Source organism: Tympanuchus pallidicinctus, unplaced genomic scaffold (assembly GCF_026119805.1).
Source record: "Tympanuchus pallidicinctus isolate F22 unplaced genomic scaffold, pur_lepc_1.0 scaffold17, whole genome shotgun sequence".
Classification (NCBI taxonomy): domain Eukaryota; kingdom Metazoa; phylum Chordata; class Aves; order Galliformes; family Phasianidae; genus Tympanuchus; species Tympanuchus pallidicinctus.
This window is the reverse complement of record NW_026294690.1, coordinates 8,974,012-8,998,765: the sequence shown is the minus strand read 5'-3', so window position 1 is coordinate 8,998,765 and position 24,754 is coordinate 8,974,012. Positions and strand designations below refer to the sequence as shown.

Here is a 24,754-nt window from a genome sequence, read left to right as displayed (position 1 = left end):
AAAATGGAGACCTGAAGCAAAAAATAATTTGTCTTTAGGTACTTCAGAAATAATCAAATGTTTGTCATTATAGTTTCAAGTGATCCCATCAACTCTTTTCCAAATAGCAGCTAAGTGAATCTCTATTATAACCTGAAACCCACCATTAACTTGAAAACCATTTGTGCTGCGATCCACATCTTTCCAATCTGTGTGTTTTATAACCTGCCCAGTGTAACAGTTGTGCTCACCTCCATCGAGATGGGGAAAAGTATGTCTAGAAATGGCAGATCTTTATTCTTTTTAGTAAAATATCCCAGTGAGCTGTGACTTTCTTTTCCTTCATATGTAAAAATTCATCATTCTCTCTGTTTTCATGAAGTGACTGTATAATCTGTTTGATGTCCACCTTCCCTCTTCCTACCAGCTGCTTATCCTTTTCTGCAGTTACATGCACATTCGTATTTTGTCATGTCTGAATTCAGACCTGCAGTCTGGAAATGCCATGTACGTGCCTAAATGTACTTATGTGAGAAGTGGATTTAAGCATATGGCTACATGATTTCTATGTTTAAAAAAAAATGCCATTCAGTAAATTTATTAGGGCTTTATAATGAGTTATCATCAGTAGTTGCACTAAAATACAACTCGGAAAAAAAAATCCATTGCAAAGGCCTTGTGGCAGAGTGGGCTTTTTGTGTGTCTTTTATTCGCTTGCTAATTTACAACATTCCATAATTCTGGCCCTTCTAAAAACATCTACGAATTGTTCTCCGAAAGCCTTTCATCCCAGAAGGTGCTGGGCAGGCACAGAGCCTGATGTGAGGCAGGGTGCTTGGATCCTGCCCTTCGGGTGTGCAAGTCACTCCTTTGAACCATCGGGTTTTATGGTAGCAGGAGCACACCTAGGGAGGGTTTCACTAGGCTGCTTTAGTAGCTCGGGACAGGGACTGTCCTGTTTTGAAAAACAGGAAAGCCCCTGTTGCATAATGCTGCCCTGTTGTACTACTAGAACAAGTCATTAGAAAATAGAGGTGGGAGAAGGAGATGAAGGCTGTCCCGTTGTGTACGGTCCTGCTGAGGAGGATGCACCCGGTGGCACAGCAGAATTTTTCTAACCAGTTTGCTCTCCTAACCAGGTTTGCTCTCATTGCAAGTAGAGCTTCACCTTTCTTGTGCTGTAGGAAGAGTGATTAAAGGCAGCTGAGAGAAGGTGAGTCAACAGTGACTAAAGACCATGCATAAATTCCTAACGAATGGCTAGCAGGGGAGATAAACAGCAGAAACATGAAGCAGCCTTAGTATACCTTACTCAACGCTTTATCTTCATGGAAACGTCACCACTGTGTTACATCATTTCCTCTCCAGATATGGCAGTGGAAGTGCAAGACCTTCCCATAATGGGGCATAAGGTGATTGGGATGTTTTTCATGGCTGCCTGGGGAGTGCCATCAGCCATAACAGAGCAAGTACTTGGGGCAAGGAGAAGAGCTAATAAATGACCTTTGCAATAGTGTGATCAAGTCAAGCCCACCAAAAAATGATAGGTGAGGCAAGAGTTTGCTCAGGAGCTGTGTCCTTCCCGCAGGGCATAACCAGGCAGTCAGCTAGATAGGAACAAACTTGCAACACTGGATTTTTTTGGAGGGCTTGTGTTATCCTTGATAAAAATCTCTTTGGTATTTGGGGCAGAATGGCTCTGCTGGATGCTCCATCCAGCTCTTTCCTATTACCTTTACAAGTATTTTCATTTCCAATCTGCCAAAATCATGGTGTTTACTAATCCTTGCTTCAAACAAAATGCTCTGGTCTAAATGCATCTCCTTGAACTTGGGGGTGTCCTTCTCTTCTGCAGGGTCGGATCCTGCACAAACACACATGGCACAAATTCAGCAGTGAGCGTTGCCGCAGGGCTGCGCACATCTAGCATTCTTTGTAAAAGACTCTGAGGTAGATGTCTTGTGCAGGAAAAAAAAAAAAAAAAAAAAAAAAAAAGTTTAAATAAAACTTAAGCTTCTAGAAAATCTTTTTATTTTTCTTGGAGAAAGAATATCTCCCCTCCCGAGATGAATTCTAAGTAATTTTTGGGAAATATGTTTTTTTGCAAGGTCTTACAATGTGACAGCAACCAAAGGATTACACAGAGCCTCATGTCAAAATCAGAAATTTAACAGAAAGATTTGTTTTCTTGTTTAATGTGACTTTGAGCTTAAAGATTTGAATGTTCCATTTCTCGTATTTTTTTTTTTTTTCCCTTAAAAAGTTTATCTTACTGTCTGAAATATTTTGCGAACCTTGCTTTTTTACTGCTGTGGAGGGGATCTTTCAGGTAAGTTCTTGTTTCTTGTATTTTCTGTTTTACAGTTATGGGGATGTAAGAGATGTAACATGCATTTTCATGGAATAACCATCTGACATGAACTTATGGTAAATGTATTTGCTCTGCCTGTTTCCTGTTTGTATTGACTTTCCATGAATTTCCTGGCACATGTACAGATGAGTATATATGGGAATATGGCTGGCAACAGATACGTGCAACTAATGGTAGAAAATGGTTGGGGTAGGGGTCAGTTTCAAGCTTTCTTTAGTGTCTTTCTCTAAAATTTTGATCGACTAACAAGATTTACACAGTCATCTGACAGGTACACTCACTTAAAGCTAGATGAAAGATGTAATTTCTGTTTTTCAGATGACAAATGCTGCAATGAGTGATGCCAGTAACAAAAATTAGTTGCAGAAAATTTTAAAAAAAAAAAAAAAAAAAAAAGCTTTCCAAAGCCATTGCAAAGTCCTTACTAGCTGTTTGCAGGGTGAAAACAAAATTCATTAACTAAATAATTTGATCCAAATGATGAGTCCGGTTGTTGGTGGGGCTAACAGGATGTCTGGGCTTGTCTAGCAGTTTGGTTAGAGTTACAGAGATGAGGAATGTGATGCAGAAATACTTTTTTTTTAGAAAGCTGCTTTTTTCTTGGCTGGGAAGGAAGCGCTAATGCTGTATCGTGAGACCTTTCCCAGTCCAGACTTTGAATGCAACCATTCAGTTAGAAGAAAATGGTACTAATAAGGAGGTGGGCCAATGCATCTTGGTGTTGATCCCATCACTGGAATACTGAGGCACAAAATTGGAACACTACTTGTAGGAATGGTTGAGGAGCATTTCCATGTAGCTTGGATAAACTGTGTTCATCTTTGGCCCCACTCTATAACGTGGAAGTCAGAGTGGTTTTGGAATATGCATTTGGAAAACCAGGTGCAGCATGGATCCAGTTTTTGTTTCATCCAAATGAGTGGATCTTAGAGAGTATGGACTTAACAGAAATGGGTTTGGCCAACAATGAGAGCAGTCCAGTAAATTCCACCAGTACCAACAAATGTCCCCAGCCTTACATGCAGTTCAGAACCATCTCCAAACTCAGGGACCCCCTTGGCTATGGGTTTTATGTGTCACAAAGGCTGGCTCTGACAAACATTTTTAGAATCACCATCTGTCAGCTTTTCCTTCAGGGATCCCCATTTACAATAGCTTGTATCCAGGCCATGTGCAAATCCCACTGGGCTGAAACTTGGCCCCATACTTGGTTGGCCTGGATGCAATTAACAAACACAAAATTTATTCAATTTACTTTGGCCAAAAATATAAGATTCTTTTGTTTGCAGATGCTGAAGTTGAGATGCCTTTCCAAACTTATCAAGGACAAGGGAACCGTTTTGGAGTAAGTAACAGCCAACCCCAAAGTCATCCTAAAATTCAAGTTGAACTGCAAACCTAAGCACCAAATCATTTGTGAAGCTCAGAAGTTGAGTCCTTTTTTTTTTATTTCTTTAATTTTCATTGCTGTCTCTGAAATTCTTTGTTCTGGTTGGGCTCTAGACAGAAACATTGGAAGAGGACACCCAGCACTCGCAACATCCAGCAGGAGCAGCAGGAAGCATCAGATATTGTCGGGGAATTCTTCAGTTCCAGAAGTTTTGAAGAAACGTCTGATCCAAATTCTGGAGTGGAGGTTAGAACTCATATTGGCAGCACCTCTAAATAGCTTCGGTCTGGAGATCTTGTAAGATCAGGATCTGTCCCTCTTGATTGTCCATCCAAGCCTTCCATTTTTCAGGTCTTATCTGTCCAACTTGAGCACGATAAACCTTATGGTGCCTGATTAATCTGTCTCAGAAAGATGAAGGGCTGAGTCAATCCTTCTGCATTCACATCTTTGCTTCCCAGCTCCCACAAAAGCACCAGACCACTTAATTTATTCCCATTAACTGTGCCGGTACTCTGTGATTATAAAACAAAATTCATGTCTAGGACATGGGCTTTCTTTGAGCACTTTTAACCCTTCACCACTCATCTATCACAGTGAGTTCTGGAGTCATAGAATCATCAAAGTTGGAAAAGACCACTAAGATCATCCAATCCAACTGTCCGTCTTCCACCTATATTGCTCACTAAACCGTGTCCCAAACCATTAGCCCTGATCCAGGGATGTGCCATGCCTCTACCTGAGTTGAGCAGTAGGATGAGAAGATAAAGGTGAGATCCTCTGCACATACCTAGCAGCAAGGAGGCCTGAGGCCAATGGTTAATGCAGTGCAGGAAGGAGTTCACATAGGCATTGATCAACGTGGTATAAAATACTTGCAGATGTTGCCTCCCCCAGGGTTACTTTGAGAACTAACACTAGAACATAATATATTTTCTTTTTTACTAATTAAGGGGGAGCTGCCCCCAACGCCTCCAACAGTGTGAAGACCCAGAGGTGCTGGTGATGTTGGGTCACCCCTTCTCCATGTCTCTCAGCCATCCCTGCTGCTGGTGGATAGGAGCTGATGGGGTGCAATGAAGCCACCAGCACCCTCCATTGCTGCAGATTAGTTAGTATGCTGGGGCTGTGCAGTTCCTCTGCCATCTTCATTCACCTTAGAAATGTGGAGTTTGAATGGTTTATCTCTATTAATCACCAGCTCAAAAAGCTTTGTGCACCAAGGGCCACAGATAATTAACTTCACTATACTGCTTGTCTTATCAGTATCAACCTCTTGTCCTCCTGTGAAATAGTTAAAACCATCAGCCCCTTTTTACTTTTCCATTTAACTCTAATGCTTTAACACTGATGTTCTAAATGGCCCTGCGATTCATACTTATTAGACAAACCTTTCTTTCTGCATCTCTTATATTTTTTGATAATTGGCCATGTACGTTTCTAAGGGGCTCAACAGCTTTTCATGCCACTATACTAATAATTAAAGGTTTCTCACAGCCTTTCAGATTTCTCTTTACCTTCTCTTCTTTGATAAGTATAATTTGCTGTTTAATTTAGGGGCGGGGTGGGGGTGAGGAAAAGTAGTGAGAGACTGGCTGAATAGGAAAATATTTTGTTTAACAAAATTTGCTAATTTTAAACAAATCTCCATTGCTTCCTCATTTTTGTCACTCCTCTTGCTGAAGACACCCTCCCTCCTGCACTGCAAAGAGAGAAGTGGGGAGGCAGGAGATGAGGGCTGTTCTTGCTGTTCTGCTTGGTTTAGCCCTTTGCTGTGCTGGTATCTTTATTCCCATTGCTCCTGTCACTCCAAGGAGCTGACCTGGGACCAAGCCCTCGTGCAGTGGAGCTGGGTTCCAGCTTTTCATCTCCCAGGTTGCTTTCAAAGGGATATTCCTCCCAGAGGCTTTCTTAGCTCCATCAATCTGCCATTCGGTTCTCCCATCCTATTTACTGTGGGGTGTTTGTGCAACTGATGCTTATGCCATTCAGAAGTTTTGCTCCATTTCCTGCCTGTCTCTCACTGTTCTTGAGGGCTTTCTTCCTTCTCCCTTTTGCATTACTTGAGTTTTTCCCTTTTATTTCACTTGGTTTTGTGTATGTTTGTTTCAATCCAAATTCCCCAGTTCTCAAACTATTATCTTCTCTCTTCTGTCTTTAAAGTTCTTTCATTTAATTTCTTCTATTTTTTCTGCACAGGGAACCTGCTGGGGAGAGTGACGTGTCTGGACCTATCTTTGTCCCGAGCAATAGAGCCATCCTACGTGGAGGACAACCCCAGGGGCATGATCCTGCACCCATGGAGAACGCAAGGACAAAGAGGTTTTGGATCTGGTAGCACCACCCTGGGTGAGTACCACCACACCAATGGAGGGAAGGCACAGAGTCTGGGGCAACCTTGTTACTGTTTGTCATCTCTGCTTGCCCAGATGTTGCCTCTTTGAGAGAGGTGTTTAAGGGAAACAGGGGCATTAGGGAGGACTGGGTCTAGTGCAGTGACAATGCTGCTGTCTCCGTTCACACAGGTGAGGCCACCTGAGCTCAGAAGACCCAATGACTTTAGTCTTCAATAATCCACTCTGAAAAATAGTACTCACCAGCTCCCATTCCATTTTTTAAATGAACTCACCCCAACTCCCCACCTCTTTCCATGCGTGTAGGTTCAAAAAGCGTTGATGCTCATGTAGGACATATGCTCTGAGTGACATGCTTTAGTGGGCACAGTGGGGTTGGGTGGATGACCTTAATGGTCTTTTCCAACCTGGATGATTCTATGATTCTATAGTGTACACTCTTAAACCCCAGTTCCTGGAGCCACGCAATGTCAGGTTCTTTACTTTCCTTCAAAAGAAAACATTTACACAGTTTTGCAGAGAAGGATGCACATGTGACCCCAGTGCTCTGAAGTGCTTACACAAACATCCAATGCAGTTTTTGAGGCGTGTGATTGTTACACTACCTCTTGAAGTGAGGAGGAGGTGGGAGCAGAGGGAAGAGCCGACCATAAATTTTTCCTGTTGGAGATGGGCAGCGTGGTGTTGTGCTCCTACAGTTAACACACAGCGACCGTTTCTTATCAGCTCTGGAGCTGAATTGCAAAACAAGTTCATGCCGAAGTCATTCCATTTGCTTTTTTTTTTTTTTTTTTTTTTTTAGCAAAGAATTCACACAACCTGTGATCTGTTCTGGGTTTATCCTCCAGTAGGGGAGAAGAAAAAGACCGGTGATGCCTCTGTAGTGAATAATTCATCCCATCCTCCTTGCTGGGTGCTAAGTGACCCCTTTGCTTAGCTCCCGCTTAGGCTGGGGAGGAGAGCAGGACGTCTCCCATATCTCCGTTAGCTGCTGGGGGTTAATAGGGGCATTCAACACACACATGCAGGCTCTAAACAGGGTCAGGGGGCAGCCAGCACATTGCGACCTGAAATCTGACAGCTTTTACTCATTCCAGGTTAGGTGACCCCATTTCTCTCTGGGTAGCAGCCTTGCCCGGTGCCCAGCGTGGGCATCTTAAGCAGCACAGTGTCTCGAGGTGTTTCTTCTCCTTCCCCATTTCCACTTGTCTGTCTCCCTCCACCACTTTGTCACCCTGATGCTGGTGAGTCCCTACTTTCCTCCTCCTTCTCCCTAGTTGGTCCATTTGTCGTTTTCTCTCAATAGTCCATCCTCCTTTTTCTCCGACTTCTTCTGTCCCTTGTTTTTCCCTCCTTCCTCTCTCTTTCGCTTTTCCCCCCTAGTGTCGGAACTTCTTTCTTTGATTCCCCCCCTCCACCTCCCACCCTTTATAGTGCTGTTATCTGTGATTTTGGCAAAGAGCACATTTATTGGGGAGGAATATCCCCATGGCAACGCAGCAGATGGTGACTTTTGATTAGCTTGGCTTTTTTTTTTTTCCCCCGACTGCCAAATCACAATCCGTCTTTGAAATTAAATCAGGCTGTGATAGCATCAGTTGTTCTGGAGAGGGGACGAGAGAGAAACAAGACTGAAGTATTACAGCGGGAGCCAGGATGTAATGCAAATTCGTGTTTTTTAACCCCAGCAATAAAACCCCCCGTTCATTCCGGGAGCAGAAGGAACCACAAGAGAGGGAATAATAAAACTTTAAAAAAATGTATAAGATTTTTTTTTTTTTTTTAATGTTATCACCCCATATGGGCTCCTCACTCTGACCACAGCAGTGTGTTTGTCTCTGTAACATTGATGTCACCGGAGCTGCTGGGCCTAATCCTGTGGCTGTTTAAACACTGTTGAGAATTTTCCTCCTGTCATGGGTGGTGGGGACAGGCTGGGTTCTCAGCTGAGCCACTGGAGCAACTATTTATTAATGGGGCGCGGCATCCCAAGTGGGGAGAAAAGCATTAGCAAGCAGCTCCTGGAGGGCAGTGGAGGAGGGAGGCGAGGGGAATTCAGGATAACACGGGGAAGTGGAGCAGCTGGAGAGGGCGGATGGCATCGGCGAGCCAAGATGTTGAGTGATCAAGGGCATGGGAAAGTGAGGAGCTGTCTGAAATGGCACCAGGGAGGTCTGAGCCTGGGGAAGGAAGGGTGCAAAGCTGTTGCCAGCCACGAAGAGAAAGTTACAGGGCATAGCTCCATGGAAGATGGGAAAGCAGATACCAGAGTCAAACAGTAAGGAACTTTCTTGAACGCTTCAGAAGTGGGTGGTATTCAAGACTTGTGAGCTCTTTTGCCTGGTGCCTTCTGGAGGGTGACCAAAGGTGAACGCAATTGAGTGCTAATCATAGCCAAAGATAAAGGAGGGCTTGAAAATGAAAGCTGCAGAGAGGAGATGACTAATGGCCCAGCCATTTCATGGGAACTGACGTGGTGTCTCGGGCCGTGAGTCGCCGGGCTGCTATCTCCAATTACCCACGCAGGAGTTTAGAAAGCAGTTGTCTGGTCTCAATGCTGGCTCTTGTGGAGGAAGGGAGTTCAGTAGTAATGACTAAAGGTAAATAAAGGGCCACATCCAGTCTTGGAGGAGTTTCATCAGAAACAAAGTGCTTTTTCTTTCTGGGGTTGCAGCATTCACATTTTCTGGTACTGTGGAGAGCAACTACACATGAGCAAAAGATGCATCTCCTGGAAGAGCTCTGATCTTAACGTAGGATTCAAATCTGTGCCCTTCTGATCTGCAGCATCTCTGCATATATGGGACTATCCTGTTAAGAGAAATAATTGAGGTCTTCCCACTTCTTCCTGATAAGTACTCCGTGCACTCCTGCTTGCTAGGAGCTCTGGGCCACCACCACATCCCGCCCACTGCTTTTTCAGTCCAACCAGTGCCTTTTCCTGCTGTGCTTCAGGGGACTCTGCAGGCTGTCTCAAGTTCTTCCAGGATAAGCCTTCTGGCCAACAGATAAAATTTTGCTGCAGATGTTGCTTCTGCTGGAGAGCTCAATTCAGGAACATTTTGTGTATGCCTTGTATTACATCTGATGTTCGTTGGGGAGCAGATAAGATTTGGGTGTAGGAGATAAGTCAGGTAGAGATGCTGCTGCACCTAAATTGCCAGGAGATATCTCAGGGCCGGATCCTTCCCTATGAGATGCAGGCTCAGGGGAGTGCTCCAGCCTGGAGGGCCTCACATGTTGGTGGAGAGTATGGGAGAAGAGTTTTACGAGCAGAATGAGATCTAAACCTCTTACTGAATCTCAGGGGATGTTCAACCTAAGTTCCGTTTTGTTTAGAAGTTAATCCTAGATTAGAGTTTGTGGAAGCTGGGCATTGCTTCTTGCATCGGTCAGACAGCCACCACCCAAATGGTTGGACTTCTTGCCCTGGGCTTACCTTGCTAGTGAATGTCTGCCCTCAAATCTCTTTCCCTTGTCCATCCCCCATTGCCCTGCACAAATACTTTGCAACCACACTGGCTGGCACCTGTAGGAACCACTCTGCCCCACGGCACTGCTGTGCCTGAGTTGCTGATCCCCAGTAATTGCAAGAGGGCTGAGAGTCAGCGCTGCTCTACATCCTGCCCGCAGAGCCCATCCCATCGGCATGGCGTGCATGTCCCCAGCGGTCCCAGCACGAGCCTGGCATCTGCAGGGCTGCAATCCAGGCTCGTGGAGCTGCACAAAACAAACCGGCTGTGACACCGCCGCAGCGCGCTCGAGCCTCTCCAGCTTGACACCGCATCATTATATATTGATGCCATGACACCAGTGCTCAAAATAGCATCAGGACAATTTGATTTCCTGCAGATCTCAGGATGGGGTCATAAAAACGGAGACTGTTCTGGAGAAATAGGATAGGGTGGAAATGTTTGTAGTGACATCACAGCCGCTTCCATGCCAATGGCCTCCTACTGCTGCAAACATGTGATTGTGATTTTGTTGCACGCTCCATCAGAAGAGAGCCAGGCTGGCCAGGGAGGGAGGAGAAGGGACGGAAATATTCAGTTCTTGTATCTTGATTCAAATATCTGACAATAGCTTTGCAGCCCTGGGGTGCTGAGTGATCAGGAGTGGGGCCATGGAGCTGCTGCCAGATCAGGGGGCTGCAGAGTATAACTGGAGGCTGAATATGGACCTTTGGCTTTGTGGTGGATGATGCTGCTCTGTATTGGGGTACTTTGTTGGAGAGTTGGGTGGTCTCATGCTCACTCTTCTCTACTGGTCCCTGTTTTGTCTATCGTCACTCTTCTTGGCAAGAACCACCTTCAGGCCAAAAATACAGCTGCAAAAGCCTCTGCATAGCTGTTGTCTTTAGGGGTTCCTGTTATGGAGAAGAAAAGCAAGAAACAGCAGCAAGGGGATTTAAGTAGCTGGGGATAAGAGGAGGGAGGAAGGGAGAAAAGAGACAGTGAGAGAAGCAGAAGTCAGCCTAGGAGACAAAACCTTGTAGGAGAAAAACTCATTTGGTGACCCCACAAAAGGCTCTGACGGCTGCAGAGCCCAGCTCAGTGCTGGGGGCACATGAGAGTGAAGGGATCCAGCTAATGTACCCGTCCATCAGATTAGGCTGTCAGAAAACCCAACCACTTCCATCACTGTCTGAGGAGAGAGACTCACTCCCCGCTTAATGTGATCGCAGTCCTGTTGTTGCCACTCCAGGGAGAGGGGCCACCGCCACCGCAGTGTGCAGCAGGCTGTGAGTTTAAAATCCTATTAGGCAGAGACTAACAGTTGCAAAAAGAAAGCAGGTATCCCCTAGTGGGGATTTAAAGATGTTTAGACGTAATTGGATTTTCCAAGCAGATGTCATTATTGTTAAACAGTTGCCCACTTGATATGTTCAAGTTGTTGGCTGTAATTGCTAAAATTAGCAGGTCTGCATAGAGCAAAGGTCAGTTGGTTAATATTGTGATTTAGTATTTTATGAAGTAATTCCAAATGCTTTTATGTATGTTTTTGTTTTTGCAGTCTAAGCCCACATTAAAGTAGTTGTGGGGCCTGCTAATAAAATAATGACTCAGCCTCTCCGAGAGGCTGCTGGCTGGACTTGAGCTGCCTCTGCTATGTGTGCTCTTCCCATTGCTCCAGTCCTACAGCAGGAGACTGCAAACTGCCCCCATATTCTGCTTTCAAGCAGAGCTCATTCTCAACCAGCCCATTACCAGCTGAGCTCTGCTGTCACAGCTTGTGGTCCTCCTTGTGGACCAGCTGTGTGTGCAAGCTCACCAGGGAGAGTCCCAAAACATGGCTTTTTACAGGGACAATGCAGTTCTGGGAGAGACTGTCCTTTGCACAAGCAAATGATTTCTTCCAAGGCCATATTGGCAACACTGGCTAAGATTTATTTTTGTAACAGAGGCACAACCCATTCCTACAGGTGGTTTGGGCACACACCTGGCAGATTTCTCATTATTGCCGCAATGTGGGCCATAGCCAGTGCAGTCCAACTTGCTTTCTTACCACCTCCCATTTATGGCTGTCTCTCTCCTTCTTTTTTTTTTTTTTTTTTTTCCTTTCTTTTATCATTTTCTTAATCTCCACTCTTTTACTTGCAGGAAGTGCTGAGAGCTGCCATGTGCCCTGCAGAGCACAAGGAGCTGTGGACGAAGATCTGCATTCATCCTGGACCCAGCGCTTGCTGGGTGAGCAAACTGAGTCTTTTCCCAATCCATGTTCCCATAATCCAAAAGAGCAAGTTTTGGTGTGTGCAGCTGCCAGAGCTGCTACAGGAGCTCTCTGTGGCTGCAAGAGGTGATAGAAATGTTCTGAGTGAGGGATGGGAAAAGGAAGTGCTCTCTCTTGGGTACTGTCTTAAGTAGTGATATAACATCCCAAGCAGACTGGGTCTGGGATAGGTATAGATTGATCACAGGTTATGCACATCTTGATGGACGTGCACAAAAATATCAAGACTGAAGCAAAGTTTTAGCCCAGCAAGCTGAAAATGTTAGGGGCTGGGCTGTTCAACTCTGGTCCAGATTTCAAAACATGCTATTTTGATCAAAGACCATTTCAGTTTCCGATCCAAAATGTGCTTTTCTTTTTTAATAAACCCTTGAACTTCCTCCAAAGTAACATAAGGTAAATTCGAATGGCCATCTCACGTAGTGAGCACAGAGAATATTGGTAGAAATACGTAATTGTGTTTGCTCTGCCCAAAATAATAATCTTTGCCAATTTGTAAAACCGACAAATTCTTTGCAATCCCCAGGGCTCCAGTGTCTGCAGGGCTCCTTCTGGCTCCCAAACCATGGAGCAGCAGCAGACAGGGATTGTACCACTGGGCTGTCCCTACTCCCATCACTGCTGGCTTCCTTCTACAGACCCAGCAAGTCCTTACACATCCACTTGCCTCTCAGTGCTGTATCCTTTTTTTATGGGAGAGGGACTCTCACAAGAACTTAAGAGGCCTTAACACAGCAAAGTCAGTTTTGTTCTGTTTCTTTTCCAAGCGGGGCATGGCATCAGTTTGCAAAGGATAGCAATTTGTGCTGTGTTTTTCCTTTCAGAAGTAAAACGTTTCTGTTAAGTGGCTGCAGTATTCTGGCTAATTTAACTTAGCGTTGGGAGACCTTTATATATATCACTGCTTTGCAGTCTCCTTCAAAGCACAGGAGCCTGTTATTCCCATTTCACTGCAGAGGAAACAGATGCAAAGACCTGCCCAAATGCAGGCAGCAATTGCAATCTGGATTAGAGTGAAAATGTCCCTGAAAACCAGTTCTACCCTCCAGGGAGACATCAGTGGGCAGGGCAAGCTGGGAAACTCAAGGGGATGTAGTGTAGGACTGAAAATAAAGCGTGTGAGATTTTAAATGCCTAAGGTGATCTGGCCAAGCAAGAAACAAGGCTCTGTGGTTCATGTCAGCACAAGGGGGGGGGGGGCAGAAACATGGGGAGCGCGTTCCTCAGCTCAGTGGAGGACGAAAGCAGCATGCTGCCAGGCTGTGCAAGAAGTGCATTGTAAGCTGGCTCTAGCAGCTGTGAGCAAGACAATGAGGATGGTAAAGCACCATCGAGCTCCCCATGTTCAGCTTTGCACAAAGAGGGAGCTAAATTCAGCCCCCTGGATTCTGTTTGCTCATGGTTTGAATTTAGCTGGCTTTGTCTGAACAACTCCAAGCAGAAAGGAACCATAGATTGTCCCAGTTCAAGACCCAAATTCACCTTCTGCCTGCTTATTTTCCGCCCCCAAACTATGCAGGGATCTCCAGATATAGTTTTCAGGGCATTTTCAAGGCATACCCTATTTTCTTTTATGGAACAGCTTTCTCTTTCTTCTTTTCCTCACCAAACTCTCCCTTTGTTTTTTCCCATGGCAATCCCTCTCCTTACTACATATTGGGCTACAGCTTGATACATCCTCACTAGATAAAGAGGAGGGGGGAGAGGGCTCTTCATCACCCCTGAACCTCCCCTACTTTCTTGCTAGTGTACAAAAAATGTTTCAATGAATATATCTTGTATTCCAGCGCCTAAAGGCAGGACACCCTTCACTCAGCCTCAGGACTGTGTATGACAGTCAGACAAGAGCCTTTATTCTTCTGGCTAGCAGGCTCGGAATTTAAAAAGGGTCAATTTCAGGGGGTGGGAGGAGAGCCTCCAGCTTGTCATATAGCCCTCATACCTGTTCATCAACTATCCTTTTGCTGTACTAACTTACTTGGCCTCTGACAAACAAGCAAAGTAGCTCTTGTGTGTGTTTAGTGTATGTTTACTATGTATTTCCAGACCAAACACTATATATCACCTTACATAAAATCAGTATAGTTCCTCTCCTTAGTTTAGCATAACTCCTTATTTCTACCTGTCAGTAATTTGTTCCAGGCTGTTCAGAAGCTAACATCAGTTGTGCCACGAACTCAGCTTTTATTAACACCGCTCACGGTAGATTCCATTTGTTGAGCAATGAGAGCATGTCCCACACCTTGCATCTGATGTGTACGCTGGAAGACATTACAGCTTCAGCTGGTCTTTTCCATTTACTGACACAGACCTCAACCGGCCGTCTTCTTCAATTTCTATCTTCTCCTGCCCATTTTCAATGATCTTCCTGGTGGTGATCCTCTTGCCGTTGACCACTTCAGTAGAGGTTAAGACTGATCTGAAACTACGCGGCCCAGCTGTTTCCTCAACGAAGGAGAAGATGGTCTGCCCACTGTGACCGAATGAAGTAAATGGCATAAAGGACTGCATCAATCCAGAATACAAACTGGAGCTGCTTCCTCTTCCACTGTTTCTGATGTTGTTGAAGAGATCCATCCCTCCAAAGACTTCCCTAAAGATATTTTCGGGGTCTTGGAATATGTAAGCGATATCAAAGAAGTTGTTATGGTCCCCCGTGGCTCTTCTTCCTATGTGGGATTGGCTTTCCTTGAGAGATCTGTCATAGAGTGATCGTTTCTGAGGGTCAGACAAAATTTTGTATGCCTCAGTGACAGCTTTGAATTTATTTTCGGCTTCCTCCTTGTTGGTGAGATTCTTATCAGGATGCCATTTTAGTGCCAGTCTGTGGTAGGATTTCCTGATATCATCCTGGGAGGCACTTTTTTGCAATTCGAGGATTTTGTAATAATCCACCATCTCAGGAGAGAGCTGAGACTGCTTGGAAGTAGCCTGGCACCTCTCTCTCACCACAGATACGAAGCCTGGAGATGTCCTGCACCCAGAGGCTCCTGGACACCCACTGCCACTGCACTGCCTGGGGTCAGGCTCAGTTCATCCCTTGCTCTGCTTTGTCTTTCGGTGTTACAGGACCACATAGGAATCTGAGTCCCGTGTTACAGGATTGTTCCTTTTGAAGCCTGCTGTTCCCGGATTGTGAGATTGTGACCTCAGAGCGCATTCAGCCAATTGTTGCTCAGGTGATCAAACCACATTCTGGGGTGGAGTTGGTTGCCATTGGCCTTATGCTCTTAAATGTTGGTTGTGTACATGACGCAGTTGTCCAACGTAGCTGCAATATCATATCTCTGATGTACGGCTTTGTCAGATCAGTTTTTGTGTTGCCTGCCCAAAAGTGGGATTCTTAAATACTGAGTATAGATCTGTGTGCAGTCCAGAGAAGTGTAATGTCATCAGGTCATGTTAATTCTATAGGACATTAGTACCCTACAGCAGCAGCTACAGGGAAGCTGTTTGTAGTTTAGAGCCATTCACAGCTCAGGGAGAGTGCTGGTAAGTTGGAGAAGGCACAGGAAAGAGCCCTAAGATGTGATCAGGGGTTTGGAAAACACGCTGTGTTGGAGTGAAATGCTCGGGGAAATTTTCTTGATATTAAGAGGAAGTTCAACACCAGCTTCATCATATCCTGTAAGACCCTGGATGAAAACAGAGATTTGATGGTACAGAGGTCTTCAGACTCTCAGGAAAAGCAGTTGGAAGGTGGCACTAGCAAGTTAAAACTCCTAATGTGCTGCATATCCTACACAGTGAAGGTAGTGAATTACTACAACCTCCTTGTGTGTCCATTTTTAAACCCAAAGTGGACCTTTTCACCTAAAATAATGATTAGATGACCATAATGTATATTTATGCCCAGACCTAATACCTCTGCAAGAACTTAGCTCCCATGATAGCACCAAAATAAATGTCCAGAATGAAGCTCATTAACAACCTTAGCTTCTTTTCTATGTGCTCTTTGGGATAGTTGGCTTAGGTACAGCAGGGATGCTGCATAAGCTCAATACTGGCAAGTTCAGTCTGAGGAGCTGAACTCCCTGATCCAGTGTGAGGTTTTCCTGCATCTGTTTCTATTCCCTGGTTTTGTCATTCCTGTGGGAAATGCAATATCTTTGCAGGGAATCATTGCATGAAGGAGGTCTCCAAGGAAGTGCCAACAATGAGAACTCAGCTGTCTGTAACCCTGTCATAAACACCTACTAATGGCAGTGTGGGTTGCAGATCACTGCCCTCATTTCCATTATTCCACACTTTGGGAAGGAGTAAACAGCTGATCATACCAGAGAGTGTATGCACAGCACATGAGCCCACTGCTGCTCTAACACACATTGTAAGTGTGGAGCAATGATGGCAAGAGGGAGCCATGTCAGCTTGTAGAAAGCAGTATGGTGAAGGAGGAAAGAAAAGTGTTGGAGATGATGGGCACTGAGGAAGGGCTTTGTTGGGCTGGTTTCCTCTTTGGTCAATGATGAGGCAGCACTATGGAGGTACTCACTGTATTCTGGCCCTGTGATAGAGGCTGCCATTAAGCAGTGCAGTGCTGGTCTGGAGGCCGACTGTACACTGGACTTGAGGATGATCCAGGCTTCCCACCCACAAGCCACCAAAAGGTGCAGCATTCTCCTATCCTCTGCCACTGTGATCTCTTTGTAGATGCTTGGCAGAAACTTCAGGAGCAATTGCTGTTCCTGCTCTCTGCTACCCAGAAGTGAAAATGGGATGTCAGAAACAGGTGAAAGAGCCCTATTGGAAGCTCCCAGGCTTGTTATCTGCTGCGCACGGAAGGAAGGAGGTGGCCCTGCCTTGGGCTGTCTCTGCAAAGCATCTCCTCCAGGACTTGCTTTCGCTGCAGAGTGCCTATCAGACTTGCTGGCGCAGTAGATTATCTGTCCTGGATTTAGTGTGTCCTACCCATCTAAAACATAGGGAGTGTTTTTCTCCTGTCATCCTGTAGCGGGGGACACTCACTGCCTGTTTGTCTGCTGCCTACAGCAGGCAGGCATTGGAGATTAGCAGCCATCCAACAGAGACCACTGTTGTGAGCCAGAAGGGTTTGCAAGGAAGAAAGAAAGGGTCGAGGAGAGATGGAGAGAAAGGAAAATGGGAGAGGCATGCACACTGCAAGTAACTGGACCCAAACTAGCCTGGCAGCCCCATCCCTAGAAACCAAGGCTTTGAAATGAGAAATGTTTTTCGTATCTCAAATCTCAAGTACAAACAATAAAAACCAGCCCAGACTGTGTTCTTTGAAGAGAAAGTACGAGTGACCTGAACAGTGGTTATCAGCAGCGTCATTAAGATAAACCCTTAACATGATTTAAAGCATCCGAAACTGAAGGCAGCACTTTCAGATACTAACAAAATGGTCTGACATTGGGGATGGAAATCAATAGTAATCTGATGTCACTAAAAATACTCAAAAGTGTCCCATGGCTGATGGAGGTGAGATTAGTGTAAATATTTGTATTCTAATCAGTGGCACGCGAGGGCTGGAGGCGGCCTTTCTGTCTATTTAATTAATGGAGTGGCTTTTTAAAAGGATCCTAATCATATGTGATTGTATCTGCTTATCAACATTTTTGCTAATTAGATGATATGGAGGCAGTCACTCTGCTAATTCCCTCATCCAAACAGCATATCCTGCACAGATAAAGTACAGTCTCTTTTTAATAAGAAACAATCATGAGACAGACTAACCTTAATGGTGCTTATTATCCGAGGATCTTTGGGATTTTCTCTTCTACCCTCCCCCTCCTTCCTTTTCCTTCAGTCTCTGCTTCAGTATGCCAGATGGATGTGGATGCGGCAGTCCCTGTCCCCTTGGCACCACCATGTCCCACTCTTCCCTCCCCTCCCAGCCAAGCAGCAGTGGTGGGTCAGGTGGGAGACAAGGAGCAAAACACAGGGCACTCAGGGGCAAAACGCCCCAAGATTTTGGTTCATGGACCACAGGTAACTCCAGATTTGTAGCCCCTATCACTGATCTTGCTGCTGGGATCCCAAAAATATCCTGGTTCAGAAAGAAGTGAGCATCTCTGAGATGTGAAAACTTTCTTCTGTTGTTATTGTTCCTTGTATTATAGTTGATTCTATTATAAAAGGGTCTGGGGGCCAAGGGATTCTTGATAAGCATTTTCTCACCATCCCCCCTGATACCTTCACAAGTCTGGGTTCCTTTTATCTAAAACATGAGCCACAGACATTTGTTCCAAGTCCTTTGGCTATCTAAACAAACACACGTCACACTTTGTCCCACCACTCAAGCTGTCATCGGATGCTTTCCCTTAAGGCATCTGTGCTTATCCCCTGCTTGCTCCCCAAGCCGTGATCTCCAAGACAACTACAGATGAGCATATAAGCCTGACCTCCTGTTGGATGGCAGAGTGTCCTGCTTGCCTTCAGCATGAGGATTGAAAATAAGTAGAAAATGTGTCCCCTCAATGCAGATGCTTATGGTGGGATGGAAGATGGAAGATGGAGCTGGAATAGGTCCTGGAGAGCTGTGTCTGGATTCAGTTTCCTGAGCCTTGAGGCCAAACCATGGTTCAGGCAAGAGGGCACTCGGCTTCTAGGTGGTGGCAAGGAGCAGGACCTCCAAAGAAACACTGTTTTTTTGAGGTATGAAGCCAAAGAGAAGGTCTGGTCCTGCTTACTGGAGTCAAGGGGCCTGGCATGTTTTTTACGTTCGATCATGCCCAGGGCAAGACCTTGCTCCAGTCTTGGAAAGCACAAACGGTGATGTAACTTCTCTCCACGGACTCTGATCCCAGGAGAATTCAGAGCACTCCAGTTTCACTGCCTGGGTCATCTCCACGTGTCATCTGCAACGTCCTCACCCAGGCACAGCTCTGCTGAGGCTGTACTCAGCATTACAGTTGGCTGATCCTTCTCTATTCCTTCTCTCTGGCACAGATCTGGACTCTTCTTCCTCTCCATTCTACATACAAGGATTAATTCGATATTGACCGCTTTCCCAGAGCGCCGTCCCCTTGCCAGTTCCGTGACTGAAGCCTACGACTTGAAAAGAAGAGGAACATCTGGGCCAAGGATTGCTCTGCAAGCGGTTGAGTCCCGGGGCCTAATGAGGCACTGCTTATCAACAGAGCGTGCTTATCTGGAGCCCGCTGCCGGAGTACCTGCTCCAGCCCCATCGTGAGTGAACATGTTTTACCACCCAGTCGCAGGGAGCCGGCAGCGTGTGCGCGGTCAGGCAGCGCAGCTCAGGCGGTGCGTGGTAACTCGCGAAGCCGCAGCAACTTTATCACTTTGCAACATCCATACATAGCTACAGCCTTGAATCTTCTCAGGGGAAGAAAGGATGATGAGTTACTGTCCTGGGATTTTTGCTCTGTCTCCAGTCAGTGGGAAGTGGCATGTGGAGCATTCATTTAATAAACCAGAGGGGAAAAGCTGTAGATCAGCTTCTCATTATTTCAGAGCTGGCTCACGCCATCGCTTGGGTTTGTGCCTGACAGTTCAGTGTGTTATTTGAGGCCACTGAAGCATTCTGCAGAAATGATGCCACCCTCTTCTGAAAGCATGGGGTTTGTGAAAGCAGGGAGGGCCTGCCTCCCTTTGTAGCTTTACCATTGCCAATTCCATCTCAATTTTAGGTTTGTAGAGGACATGCCCACCTTGGAGACCGGTTCCTGTCAAAAGCCACCACTCCAGCAGGAAACCCTCTGAAGATGGTTCTTCTGCTGAAGTAAAGCAACTCTAGGAGAGTAAAAATGCACCTCTGAGGCTGGTTTGCAGGGGATGGCAAGGTCCGGAGTCCTACAATATTTAGATTGCTGTGTGCACATAAAACTGGTGCGCCTCATTAAGGGAAGCAGCATCCTCCTCTAGAAGGAGAGATCATAGGAGATCATTGCTAGCATTCACCCCCCAGTATTTGCCAATGTGTTGCAACTGTTTCTGGGAGTGGGCAAGTGGAGTTGACCCCACAATGAAGATGTCAGGAGACAAGTTTAAGTTCTGGTCCTGCCTGTGGACTCATAAACGAGGCTGCCGGGAACAGTGAAATTTCCACACTGCCTCAGCAAAGGTTTAGTCCAAGTTTATTGCTGAGATTAAAAGACTGGAGAATATAAATTGTAAATGTGATGACTTAAGAGCTCATAAATTCAGTATACAACTCCATTCCAGAGAGCCAGTGAGCAGTGGAGCCATGCTGCCTTGGGTTCACATGCTGCCCTGTGCTCAAACCCACGTTCTCTAAAGAGTCCTTCTGGAGGGGTAGTCACCCCTCCCTGGAATCTATTGAAGCAACATTACCTGTTTGAGCTGCCAGAATGGGAAAGATGAACGTTTCTACTAATCCACAGGTTCTTCTACCAGTTTTTTGCTTATTCTACTTGTGTCCCCTTTCATGGAGCTGGGTGACCTCTGAGAGCAGAGGGATGAGGAGGGCTCTGTGAAGGAGTGGTGAACATGCCACAATACTTTTGGGGTGAATTGTGAGGGGTTTCTACAGCTGGGTCGTGGTTGTCATTGAGTTTGTCCAGTACAGATTTCCTTTAATAACTTGCTTAGGCATTAAGACTTGGCCACTATGTCTTTTCCTTTATTGTTTTTCCAGGAATGATGGAGAGTTAGAAAACATTCTGCCTCTAGAATTAGTCTGGTCCACACCAGGGATGCAGATAGTAGGCTGTGAGCTGTAATGGAATCAGAGGTAAGAAAGCAGTATTCAGTGCCAACTTTGCTATCCTGCTGGGAGCAAGAAGAGACAGACAACATCAGGTGAACTGGACAGCATGCAGTAAGTGTGGAGTGGATGGACTCAGTGCTGCTTCCCTGGCTGAAGTCAGTCTGGCAGTGTTTGGGTTTGGGACCTTCTCTTTTTGCTTTCTTCCACCCAAACTCTTGAAAACTTTTCAGATTCACCCCAAATATTCATCATCCCCCATTGCTGCAGTGCAGGTTTGTGTAACTAACAGGCAAGAGCAGATGAGAAGGAGATAAAGGAATAAGGAGGGGGGGGGGAAGGGAGAAGTGAGGGAGGGGAAGAGGAATGCAGAGGTATGTGGCTGCATGTTGTGCTGTGTTTATGCACAAACAGGCACGCTTATCAATACCCAGATGGGAGCATGTCTGCATAGCTGTATCTCTGAAGGCAGCGGGTGCCCCTGGGCTGGGCAGCACGGCTGCAGCCGCCCCTTGGGATGCTGCTGCGTTATCAGGTTGCAGCAGGCAACCCTTGCTCCCCTTCACACTGGGTCACAACCCTTGAGCCTGTGTGGGGCTTTCAAAGCCTCTCCCACAGCCTCTCTGGGTAGAAGGACAAGAGGGGATACAGATATCACTACTGGGGTGTGGGAGCTGGCATTGTCCCCCCGCTTTGGTGGGACAACAGTGGGGTGAGCAGAGGACCTGGAGAGAGCATTTGTTTGGGTCATTGTGGGCAGTGCAGGATAGGCCAAAACAGTCATTTCACCCCATAAATTGGGCTGTCCAGATTGGATCTGTGCACGGTACGCTGGGGAGACAGCCAAGAAGTCTCCTTTTTTATTTTCTCTGCTTTTTAAAGAGGAGCAAAAAAAAAAGCATTTTTACAACCTTCCTCCTACCTCCACTTCTCAGCACCCAGTCACAGTGACCACTAATCTTACGTGGCTCATAACTGCAAATAGCTCAGGAACTAATTAATTTGACTGTGTCGCGCTTGCCTGCCTTTTTCACCAAAAATCAATTAAGGAAGAACACATTTCCCCTTCCCCTCCTTCCCCACTCCATTTTGCAGAGGGGAGATGGGGCAGCGTGGACGAACACTGCGTTCCCAGGGCTCCCAGGGGTCGGGGTGCAGCGGAGGGGGATTAGCAAAGTGGAGAGACGCAGCTTCTGCCAACAGGAGAGGGGCTGCTCCCCAGGGACATGCAGCGGTGGGAAAGCTTGATTGCCACATGCAGCCACGCAGCACCATGCTCCTCCCTCCCCGCTGTCCCTGCTCCCCAAAGACCCCCATGAATTGTGTGTGTGTGCTGGGAGGGGATCGGCTGTCGGAGTGTTATTTATTTGCATGGGTAATGAGCCCCTCCAGAAGGGGCTGTGAAGGAGAGATGGGTGGGAATTGTGGTGCTGCTTCCCTGCCAAGTGAGGGTAGAGGTGTTGGTTATAAAGGAGTAAGCGAGGAATTCAGGAAGGTGAATTCTGTGTTTTGTGGGAGATAGTAGTAGGAATTGGAGTGGAGTCTAATGTGGATTTGGAGGTCTTGGAGGTGGGGCTCCTCCACTGCCCCAAAAGTGCAGCAAGAACATACTCCTCGACACACATCTCCCCTCCACACTTGCTCTTCTAGCTCTGCTGCGTCCCTGGATGCATTCAAGGCCAGGCTTGATGTGGCTCTGGGCAGCATGGGCTAGTGGTTGGTGACCCTGTCTATGGCAGGGGGTTTGAAATTAGGTTATCATTGTGGTCCTTTTCAACCTAGGCCATTTTATGCAGCCCCCAAAAACACTTTTCCTGAGAACGGGAGGTGGCCCTCCCCAGGACTAGTGCTAAGACACCTGGGCACACCAGGTAAACCCTCCTGAGCATTATTTCTGTAAATGCCTCCATTTGGTCCGTATCACCTCCTCAGATCTCTATTGAAATGCCCTTCTATTAATAAATAACTCCATTCTCCATTACCCCGCATCCACTGCTCACATTGAACTAACTGTGAATTCGGGTTTGGTTTTTATAGACATCAGAAATAGATTTTATCTTCAGCGAGGGCTCTCCCTCCACCTCTCCAACCTCTGTCCCATTGCACCGAGCACAGCAGTGGCTGGGAGCATCTCTCACTGGTATTGGGAAGGATGGGCTTACAAGGGTCGAATCCTTCCCTCTGTGCTAGTGAGCTGTGTGTACATCTCTGTAGCACAGACTAAAGCACTTGAGAAAACAGGGAAGAAATTTTGAATGAAGTATCTGTGTATCCAAAATAGTTGGTTCTCAAGGCTTTTTGTTTCATTTTGTTTTCTTTGGGAGAGGAGCAGTCTGGCTTGGGAAATACCTATCAGGAATCTTCCTTGAATACAGCTATGACACTGAGCCACTGCATGAATGTGGGGAAGATTTTCTTTTTTTAGACTGTGGGTTGCAAACATTCCCTGGAAAATATTTGAGTTTTGAAGAGGATCAGTTGGTCGTGATTGGGCAAGGAAGTCACAGGGTGATGTTTCTATCCCTGGGTTGGATGGAAGCATGCTTTCTGGCAGGGAAATCAGTGCATGTGAATTAGAGTTGTGGTTTCCATGAATACTATCATATATGGATTTGAAGCTGATTTTCCAAGAGCAGTCATGCCAGGAAAACTTGCACTCTCACATTGTCCCAGGCAGCAAACGCAAGTGACACAAATACAGCGAGGGCGAGTTCATTTACAGCAGTGACTGTTAAAGAAAAGAAATACTGTGTGTAAAATCTGCCTTCTCTGCTCTCCCTCCCAGAGACACGAGCTCCGACGGCTGGCATTGGTGCACAGCACGCGGGGACCGGCGCCGGCGCACACCTGGGCGCAGGTAAGGCTGCACTGGGGTGGGGACTGGATTCCTTCCAGGCCCCATTCAGCAAACAGCTCCTGCCCCGCAGCCCTGCGTGCCTTTGCCCTTATCTCCCCATGGGAGGCGAAGCGATAAGTGTTATTGGCCGTGGAGCTATGCATCCCTCCACAAGTGCGCGTATGCTAAATATGTTTCTTGCTAGAAATGGGAGCCTTCCTCGTGTAAGAGCTCAATGATTTTATTTCATTTTTGAGAAATAAAAACCTGATTTATTGCTTGATCCAGCAGTAGGCAACTCTGCCTGCGGCAGGGGGGTTGGAACTAAATGAGCCTTGAGGTCCCCTCCAACCCAAGCCATTCTCTGATTAAATGTCTAAGAAAGTAAAACTACATTAATAAATAGCACTATTAATAGTGGTGGATGTGGGGACCTCATCTATGTTAGTGCAGACAAACAACCACAGTATTTCTCAAGAGGTAAATACAATCTTGGTCTGGAAATGACCAAACCAAGCTACATAGCAAAGAGACCTGTCTGGTCCATGCAATTGACAGTGAAGGAAATAACCAGGAGGTGACCTGTGGCAGCTCTAGCTGGGGCATGCAGTTTGTACCATGGGAACAGCCCAGCCCCTTGCCCCCTCACACACTGGCAGGACATGGTGCTGGTCCAACCTGCGGCTGTCAGTTGGGATTGGAGTTTCAGAGCTCAGGAGATGCCACTGCCTTCTGCTGGGAGTCCATTGCATTCATTCTGGTTCATGACTGCCGTCATTTTAACCCATCTCTTTTCAAGGAATGAGTCAGCTCCAGAAAAGCAAGCAGTTATTTTATTCCCCGTGCTCACAAGGAGAATCTGATTGTATATAAAGGAATAGGAGCTCCTTTGTCTCTCCCTGACCCCAGGGCTGGAAGAAGCAGCTCCCATCTGTGTCATGTCTGTTTTGTGAGGCATATGGACAGGTCAGCTCGCTGTTCTCTTTCCATGCTCTCTTGGCAGCTCAGATCACCCTGCAAAGCATGCACCAGCAGACCTAGAAACCTCCATGCCCAGGTAGCAGCTTTCCATCACTGTGCCATGCCTTTGCCTTTCAGTGGGGCACACACAAGGGCTGAATAAGCATGGGGGTGTTTGGGGGAAACAAACCCCAGCTTCTGTCCCGCATTTCAACTTCCGTGGCCGACATCAAACGCGTCGCTGCAGCCCGAGCCCCCACGGGCCTGACAGAGGAGCAAAAAGAGAGGGCTGGAGGCAGCAGATCCTAATCTTTATTAAATAAGAACAAAGCTTATGCCGGCTAATGAGAAAAACAAACTGATGAAAGATCCGGCAAGCTCCTCAGAAGGACACAAAGAAATTCTCTCTGAACGAGACCATGCTAAAAATATGCCCGAATATTTATTTTGCTGGCAGTGGCTTCACAGGCTCCAGATTCGATGCCGT

General features: G+C 46.3%; 1 protein-coding gene and 2 long non-coding RNA genes across 3 annotated transcripts; 2 read left to right on the top strand and 1 right to left on the bottom strand.

Annotated features, from left to right (window-relative positions):
• Positions 1 to 1,119: 1,119 nt before the first annotated feature.
• Positions 1,120 to 3,015, top strand: LOC128078723 (uncharacterized). The gene is made up of 3 exons (XR_008205762.1): positions 1,120 to 1,192; positions 2,243 to 2,308; positions 2,936 to 3,015. It is a non-coding gene; the product is annotated as an uncharacterized LOC128078723 (long non-coding RNA).
• Positions 3,016 to 13,961: 10,946 nt separating this feature from the next.
• DNAJB8 (DnaJ heat shock protein family (Hsp40) member B8) lies at positions 13,962 to 15,538 on the bottom strand. Its single transcript, XM_052678940.1, has one exon. It carries the CDS (start codon positions 14,720 to 14,722, stop codon positions 14,096 to 14,098), a length of 627 nt encoding a protein of 208 aa, XP_052534900.1. The 5' UTR covers positions 14,723 to 15,538; the 3' UTR covers positions 13,962 to 14,095.
• A 2,888-nt stretch (positions 15,539 to 18,426) lies between these two features.
• Positions 18,427 to 23,344, top strand: LOC128078592 (uncharacterized). The gene is made up of 4 exons (XR_008205713.1): positions 18,427 to 18,973; positions 19,435 to 20,248; positions 20,403 to 20,498; positions 23,257 to 23,344. It is a non-coding gene; the product is annotated as an uncharacterized LOC128078592 (long non-coding RNA).
• Positions 23,345 to 24,754: the final 1,410 nt, after the last annotated feature.